This window comes from Scomber scombrus, chromosome 22 (genome assembly GCF_963691925.1).
Source record: "Scomber scombrus chromosome 22, fScoSco1.1, whole genome shotgun sequence".
NCBI lineage: Eukaryota > Metazoa > Chordata > Actinopteri > Scombriformes > Scombridae > Scomber > Scomber scombrus.
Genome location: NC_084991.1, coordinates 13921668 through 13930816, shown reverse-complemented (window position 1 = coordinate 13930816; position 9149 = coordinate 13921668). Strand labels below are relative to the sequence as shown.

Below are 9149 nucleotides of genomic sequence, written 5' to 3'. Positions count from 1 at the left end.
AAGGCTGTGAGGAAGGTCTGACTGAGAGTGAGTGAGTGTGTTTTTTCTCCTCCCCTCAGTGCCGTCCTTCCTTGGATCTCTCTCTCTCTCTCTCTCTCTCTCTCTCTCTCTCTCTCTCTCTCTCTCTCTCTCTCTCTCTCTCTCTCTCTCGCTCTCTCTCTCTCTCTCTCTCTCTCTCTCTCTCTCTCTCTCTCTGTGTGTGTGTGTTACACTCACAACCCTGCTTTCAGGAGTGTATAATCTCTCTCTCTCTCCCCCTCTCTCTCTCTTTCTCTCTCTCTCTATCTCTCTCTCTCTTCACCCCTCCTCTTTCCGTCACAGACGCATGCTCACTTCCGAATGTACAGCACACATTTTCTCAGTTTTTCTCAAAAGAGGAAGCAAAAAGAAGAAGTAGCAAACACTGTTAATTATTAATGAATTAAAAATAGGTATAGTGCTGCACCGGGTCAAGAAGACCAATAGTGTCAGTAATGTTGAAGTTATGAAAAATCAGGTGCTCTTCAATGATTATGCAAGTAGTCAAGTAAGAATTAAAAAAACAATGACTGAAGGATTTTTAACTTATAATGACAGTGTGACAGGCAGCATGGACTCTCATTAAATAAGTTGGACAGTCATCGTTTCTTATTATCAATGATTAAACCTTCACACTCCACTGCAGTATCATGTAACCACGGTTATCCTTTAACATCGGATCATCAAGTCTTTGTTATCAAGAGCGATGTGTCTAAGCCTTGATACAGTTTGGCCACATTAGTCCCTTGAAGCAGTGACTAGCCTCAGCTGCCCCGCTGTGGAGGTGTGAGAGAGATCACTGTGATCTGACCTCACACAGGGGATCAATCTGGACCACTGATGGTAACAATTGATTTTATTCCCTAACTCCCCTGTGGCAGCCAGCATGAATTAAAGAATAGAAACTCTACCATCAATCCATCCGTCTGTCCACACCAACCAAAACTATAAATAATCACATCTATCCGTGTTCATGACCTCCAGATGATGACACATTTTTTTATTAACTGTGATGATTCAGCCTACATGTGTGTGTGAGGTTTCATAAAATACAATAAACTGTGCTCATGACCTTTCTGTCGAGCAATTACTCTTTTTTTTTTAATGGAAAATACATTTTAAACACTGAACAGATTTAATATGTAATGAAAGAGTTTGAATATATATTACTAAAGGAGGGAGTCCTTCTGAAGGTGAAGTGGAAAATATGCCTGCTGAGATAGTAGTTGGGTTGTAAGCATGTGCTGCCCCCTGCTGGTGGTCTATCTTACTATTATTCTTGGATTTTGCAGCCTGAACTGCATCAGTATTCAAATTCTGCTTAACGTGCTGGAGCCTACATTTTTTATATGAAAAAGACACACACACACACACACACACACACACACACACACACACACACACACACACACACAGCTCTGAAGGAGCTATCTTTCAAGGATGTTCTTTATGGAAGCTGTAATCTCAATATCGTCTGTCAGTATTCAAAAATTGCTGATCTCACTGTGGATATACAAATTCTGAAGGAGACTTATTTGATTATTTTAAACGTGGGATGATACCATCTAAGTCATTTGTTGAACAAAACTGTCAAACGTTGCTCAAATGTGAAGATTTTGCTGCTATTCTGTTTTAAATCACTGTAAACTGAATCTTTTTAGGCTGTACACTGTTAATTTGACCATACAGGCAATTTAAAAACATCATGTTGGGCTCTGGGAACACTCAAGGACAGTTCATAGACTAAATAATTGGAAAAAGATCAATAGATAATGAAATTAGAATAAAAATACAGGTTAACAGTTTTTCAAGTCTGTCTTAAAACAACAATAAGGAGCCCAAATAAACATTGATATTGGTATTTAAAAGTTTATGTGAAGCTAATATGAAGCTTCAGCTGTCCAAATGAGTCAAATCAAGAAGATATCTTTAAATGTTTGTTTATTTAGAGCCAAATTCCCTCTTTGTTATGATCCCTTCACTGCAGCTGAACTGGAAACATTGTCTAAACATAGAAAGATAATTTAATCTCTTTTTAAAACTGTGGAAAATATCCACTTTATTAGATTAACTCGAGTCTATAGAGATTTCTGGGATATTATACTCTAAATAAACTTGCTTACTCACCATTTACTAACCCTACAAAGAAAATCAATCTCGAATCTAGTATAGTAGAAGTAACATAATATGAAAATACTCAAATAAAATTAACTAAAAGTTGTGCTGCTACTTTCTCTATTACTTGCCTGATGGTGTAACTTTCCCAGCTCCATAAAAATCAAGAGCAAATCATGTCTCATGACTCCCTACAGGGGGCGACAGCAGGCATCCAATGGAGGTTTCTGAGGAGGAGCATGAATATAGAATATTTGGGTCATGTGTACTAAGCTTTCCTGGGAAGTAACAGAGAGCAGTAACCTCCAGAGAGACGGCTGATCTCTCATGTTCCCGTCACATGGACTGACAAGCGAGGAAGCTATGTGTATATATGTACTGTGGGAACATGTCACATCACACATCATATACTGCTGGAATAAGGAGCAGTGACACAAAACAGACCCCTAAACATCATCTTTATTGTCATGACCTACTTTTCCAAAGTGTCAAATATATATATATATATATTTATAAGTAAAGCAGAGAAAAGCTTCAATCCACCAAACACTGTAAGTGCTGTGTTTACTCAAAACTCCCAAGAGTTTCACAAAATCATCATTTCTATTTGAGGCATATTTTTTTCATGTCTGCATATGCTAATTATTCAACAAAGGAACGGAAAAGTACCTTAAATCTGCTTCTTGCACAGAAAGAAAAATAAAAACACAGCAGTTTTGGTCAGTTGCTGGCAATGTAACAAAGTCTTGCATTTTGTGCTTTTTTTTTTTTTTTTTAAGTTTTGTATGAAGTTCCTAACTGAGGTTGCAGAAGGCACATGTGCATCATTCGTTTCATGGAATTGCGCTTTAAGCTTTAAGCTTAGTGTATCTCTGAAAAAATAAGACTGTGCAAACAACACTTGAGCCAAGAAACTTTCAATTCCCATAAAACTGGCAGTGTAAAACCAAAGCCATTTTCATGATTACCTGCTATGTACAGTACATAAAAGAGAGATCATTTAAGGTTTGCAGTGAATTAAGGATAAATATGGAATATGGAGTGTAAACATCAGGAATACTGTGGCCTATAGATTTAGAAGCATGCTGTTATGATGCTATTGATCTACAGGCCATGGCAATTCATCAGTGTCATACTTGTCAATGTAGCTTTTGTATTTGCATCCACAGCAGTATGTACAATGTAGTGCGTTTTTCTGAGGCACAGAGGTCACGAGGCTTTTCAACCTGGCAACCACACACTGTTCCCACTATAATGCCACAGAGCCACATTCTGTGCAAGAACAAGCAAGCCACACACTGGCCAATATTAATGCTGCATGTGGGCTGCATGTGGGCTTCCCTGTTAGTGTCCACTCGAGTTCTTCCCGTAAGCCCTGAAAATCATAGCATGTTGGGGAGGTAAAGCGAACAGAGCAGCATGTTCTGTCCCAGAGCCGGGAAGCGCCTGAAGGCCTCCCAGGCGTCGGAGAAGATGTTGTACTTGAGAAAGACGCGGTGCTCCAGACTGGTGGGCAGGCTGACGTCCCGGCTCATGATGTAGATGCCGTCGTTGTGCAGCGTGCACGTCAGGTTCAGGCCCGACTTGGACGTGTTCTCTTTCAGCTGGATCCACTCCCCCGTGGTGACGTTGTAGGACTGCACCGTCAGCACGTCCTCCGTCTGGCTGGGACGCCGCTGCTGCCGGCCCGGCTCTAGCTCGTGGGTGTAGCCACCCACCAGGTAGATGGTGTCCTCCACGGAGAGCATCTGCTGTTTGCGGATGTGCGACGCACAGGATCGAAACACGGTCCAGGTGTCAGAGGTGGGGCAGTAGCGGAGGAGGTTTGTGTTCCTGTCTGTCAGGCACAGAAAAAAAAAGTTAAACTCAAACAAGAAGGATTGATAGGATTTATTTTCTTTAATCACTAACTTGTAAAATAAAGCAGCAGGAGGTAGTGCGACACCCACTAATACAAAAACCCTTATAATTAAAGTTATATAAGCAATAATACACAACAAGCTGTTCTGATTACAGAAACAGAACCAGCAGTGACAGTGGTATTATTGGCAGATTTGCTGCTGTTGTTGTTGACTGCTGCAGAATGATATAACCACTAAAAATACATTTATAGGATTATTAGAGGATGATGGGACGGTTTCCCAGCAGCAGGCCGGCACAAAGAGAAAGAGAGAGAGAGAGAGAAACAGCTTCCAAATGAATTCAATGGAAAAGAGATTTGAGTGTCAAGTTGGGTTTAAATGTTTGTTCAGTTTATGATTGTTTTCAACATTGTTAAAATAACTTTTTGTGTTATTGCTTTATTTTTCCTGCATGATATTTTTTCATTCCAAACCTTTTTAACCCCCCCAAAATGACGCAATGTCCATTAATGACACCCTAATCAACGAGAAAAGTATGTCCAATAATCAGTGGCTGGTTGAGCCAAAGAGTTTTTCCACCCTGTTGAGGTGAGGGCGAAACCAGTCTGCATTTTGGCAATATGCCCAATTAAATAAAAGCTTTTATTTCAACTTCTGCCTGAAGATTTCATTTCAGTTACGAATGATTTTTCATTCTCAGATTTAAGGAGCCTTATAGAGGGTGAAGGTATGGAGTATTTGACAAGTAAGAAGCAAAAATTAAAGAATAGGCAGAAAGAAATCTGCATAATATTGTTTTAATTTTGGTATAATTTTGCTTTATTATCTTTTGACCCCTCAGATGAATCTTGGGACCTCTTAAGGGGTCCTGAATTCCCAAAGTTTGTGCATAAATCTGTGAAACTGCCCTTATTCTGAGCTGTTTTTCAGCATGTAAACAGAAATTAGCTCTGACAGTGAGTTTTATTTTATCAGGAAGTCTCACTGAGGTCAAAATCTATTTTACAAGAGAAACCTTAGAACACAATGCACATATACACAAAATATATAAGAGCTTTAAACTCCCTTGGAGTAATAAGTGTCTGAATTCATTTTGTTTTGTGATTCATTCCAGTAGTGAGGTGCAAAGTACCAGAAACAAGTCTAGCCCAGTTCAGAGTTGGTATAAAGAACTTTTAAAATTAAATTATGGTTGTTCATTTGGGATTTAGGAAGTTAAATATCTCAAGTAAACATCAGGTATGCTCACATCTGATGATCATCCAATTTAACTTAAAGGTGGCAGACAGACTTGGCAGAAACGGAATATAATATGTATTATTGTATAATCCCATGAAAATAAGAATAGTTATCTTTTCATTACTGTAGAATGAGCCTTTTATATCTACATAGGGAGCCGATCCTCTTCCATGTTGCACCGCCATGTTTCTACAGTAGCCCAGAACAGACAAACTAAACTGACTCTAGAGAGGGGCTTTTGTATTTTTCTCAAGTTTCACTGATAATGTAGGTTCTCCTATATGCTAATGAGGAGGAGGGATATTTAACTGGTTGCAAACTGCAACCTCACCACTTTACACCACTAAATCCTACGCACTGGTCCTTTAAAAGGTAGTGGCAGCAGCATGTGTGTTCAGTGCATCTCCATAATAATCAGTGTAATTTCTCATTAGATAAATAAACGATAAATAAACTGCATTTACGTCGCACATTAATCTGAAAACAGAACAAAGTACTTCACATTCACCTACGCAGACACACTCACACACTGATAATAGTGAAGCATTTTCACTTCAGCATCAACCAAGCTGTATCCAACCTCTTGCAGTATATCCACCCATAACGTAGATCATTCCCTGGCACTCGCAGGCGGAGAACTCAGCCAGGGGGTCGGGCATGGAGGACACACAGGTCCACCAGTCCTGCTCCGGGCTGTAACACTCCAGCGTGCCCAGACACTGGCCTCCTACAGCGTACAGCTTCCCCTGAACCGCCAGCAGCTTGAAATTGGACCTGAAGGAGAGGAAACAGTGAGGGAAACAGCTGACATACGACTGATTTGTGAGAGGAAATGTGAGCATGTATTTTAGGGTTAAGTTGCCAACTATTAAAGCCCCCTGACATGTATTAAGACACATGAAAATACTCTGCTTGGAGCTATAATGAGTGTATGATGGGTTAGTATCACCCTTGTAAAATCAGAGAAACGTTCCACTTTCAGCAGATTAATGTGAAAACAACTTTCTAGTGCCAAACTCTGCACATTCATCATTCTGCACAGTGAAGCTCAAACATCAAACTGTAGGAACACGAAGAAAAACAGATTTTGAAGTGGAGCAGGACTTCCACTTAATCACCAACTATTTTGGTAATTGATTAATCATGTTGAGTCATGTTTTTAAACTTTAAACTTTAAAATATTTCTATTTCTTGGCAGGGAGCAGTGACTTCATGGAGTCTTCTCACCATTACTGTGAAACGGAAAAACAACCAGAGGAAGGGCTCAGGCTGTTTCCCCTCAATAGTTGGCAACTATTTTTTATAATCGATGAATCATTTTGACTCTTTTTTGAGCAGAAAATGCCCAAATTCACTGATTCCAGCTTTGCAAATGTGAATTTTTAGTGGTTTCTTTGATCCTCCATGATAATAAACTGAGTATCTTTGTTGTTGATGGGGACAAAACAATACTTGAAGATGTCAACTTGGGCTTTGATGGACATTTTTCACCATTTTACAGACGGACCAAATCGGTCAATATTTGCAAACTGCAACCTCACCACTTGAAAACATCCTACAACACTGTACAAATCCTACAACACTGGTCCTTTAAAAGGTAGTGGCAGCAGCGTGTTCAGTCTCCACAATAATTCAGTGTAATTTCACATTAGATAAATAAATGATAACTAAACTGCATTTACGTTTCACTTTTAATCTAAAAACAGAACAAAGACTGCCAAAATCTACTTTTTTTTAATAAACATTGAATCATTTTGAATCATTTTTTTAAGAATAAAGTGCCCAAATTCTCTGATTTCAGCTTCTCGAATGTAAATATTTTCTTGTTTTTTAGTCTTCATGATAGTAAACTGAATATCTTATGGTTATGGAGTGTTTTTTGGGACAAAGCAAGACATTTGAAGACATCTCCTCGGGCTTTGAGTTTACAGTAATAGTCATTTTCCGCATTTTCTGACATGATAATGAAATTATCTGATGTGCACATGTATTTCACCTCTTCTGGTTGAGCGGAGCCACCTGGTTCCACTCGTTCCTGCAGGGGTTGTAGCAGTGCACCGCAGAGATCTCCTGGCTGGTCATCCTGTATCCACCCACTATGAACAGGTAGTTGTCCAGAACAGCTGAGCCGTACCCTCTAACGTTGATCATATCCGGAGGCAGGTTGTTTGCAAGCGGCTTCCATCGCTGCTCCATCTCTCCATACCTCAGCATGGACCAGGGTTCATCCTGATCTGGCACATCCAAGGAGAGGCAGGTGAAGTCTCCAATGGCAACCAGGGTTGCGGTGCCTTTCATGCGCATCTCTTTCACCTGCTCTCTGACAGCAGAGGGCAGGCTGCTGAACTCTGGCCTCCTCAGCATGGGGTGATAGTAGCAGGTCATGTACTTGAGGCATGCATTGCGCAGATCGTGAGTGCCGTACACTTCAGAGAGGCTGTACAGCTCCACGCAGTTATCCAACCGGATCTCTGAAGTGAGCAGCTTCAGGATGGAGGTGACCTGCAGGAAGGAGGCGGTCTCAATCAGATCTTCAAGTGTCTCGTTGACAACTTGCACTTTGGAGGTGTTGATGAACTCCAGAACCAGCTCCAAGCCAGGGACGCTGAGCCCTTGCAGCTGCACGCAATCCTCCGTGGACTCACGCATGCCAGAGCTGTACAGTGCACGGAAATAGTCGCTCTTCTCTATCAGCTTCTTTTTATTCACCTCGAAGATTTTATCATCCATGACGATTGCAATAATCTGATCAGATGACATGGTTGAAGCTTGGATGTTTCCCCCCTCTCTCTCTCTCTTTCTCTCTCTTCTCTACTTGTGTGTTTTTGTTATTGCTTGTCCTCCAGAGCGACTCACCGTTTACATTTCACCGGCGAGGGAGGTCTGTGGCCGGGCTATATATGGTAATGTTCAGCCCATAGATCTCCATGGAGCAGGCAAAGAGAGAAGAGCTGCTGCAGCTGTAAAGTAGACAAAAGAGCATTTTCATCGCTGCAGCATGCCTCGACAGTCCGAAAAAAAGTTTCTGCTCTGTTTAAAGTTGTTGTCGGATTGTCCACTACATTTTATAAAGCTTTTAGCCGGACGGTCAGGTGTCGAGCTGTCAAATTTTAACTGTTTTGATTCTGTGTTGTTTGCGTCACTTCCAGTTTTTATTTGGCTTTTTACTGCCACCCACTGATCTGGAGTGTGCACTAAAAGTCTGCTTTCTCTCCTCATATTTATTTACCAAACAAAGAATTATAAAATAGCGATATTTGAATGAATATAATAAAAAATATATATAAATACCTAATACTAATATTTCTCAGATTCTAAAATCAATAAAGGCAAGGCAGTTTTATTTATATTGCACATTTCATACACAGGTGCAACTCAATGTTCTTTACATGAAAACAAAATATTAAACAGTAAAAAAACAAATGGAAACATTAAAACATACAATTAAAACAAGAAACCCCAATTATATATGATGAAATATAATGAAAAATAAAAAGAGAGAAAGAAAACAAAAAAGCCACACTAAAATAGAGATGCAAATGAAAGATTAAAATGTAAAGTTCTTTAAAAGAGCTCAATCATAAGCACATAAAAAGAGAAACGTTTTTTTAACCTGGATTTAAAAAATATTCACATTTGGGGCTGATTTCAGTTCATAAAGGGAAACTAGATTATGTGATACATTCAGGGTGGATCCCAGCTTCTCAATTTGTAGACACATCATGACTTCTTTGATCCACTGTATTAAAAAAGGAAAGACTGGCAGCTTTTCCATAACAACATATTGGAAGTGTTCACAAACCCAAAAAGAAAGAGAAAACAAACGACAACAAAAAATACACACAACATGAGAGATTAACATGCACAGACAAAAATCTCTAATGTCTAATCATAATTTAGATAAAACAAACTATA

At 39.7% G+C, this 9149-nt stretch overlaps 1 protein-coding gene across 2 annotated transcripts; it reads right to left on the bottom strand.

The window, feature by feature from the left end:
• Positions 1-2581: 2581 nt before the first annotated feature.
• klhl42 (kelch-like family, member 42) lies at positions 2582-8337 on the bottom strand. 2 transcript variants are annotated; one of them, XM_062443825.1, is made up of 3 exons: positions 7231-8337; positions 5815-6008; positions 2582-3970 (listed from the first exon to the last, which is right to left on the bottom strand). In XM_062443825.1, exons 1-3 carry the CDS (start codon positions 7992-7994, stop codon positions 3516-3518), a joined length of 1413 nt encoding a protein of 470 aa, XP_062299809.1. In that variant the 5' UTR covers positions 7995-8337; the 3' UTR covers positions 2582-3515. The 2 variants fall into 2 exon arrangements, with proteins under 2 accessions (XP_062299809.1, XP_062299810.1); XM_062443826.1 differs by having other exon boundaries at positions 5833-6008.
• Between the last annotated feature and the right edge of the window lie 812 nt (positions 8338-9149).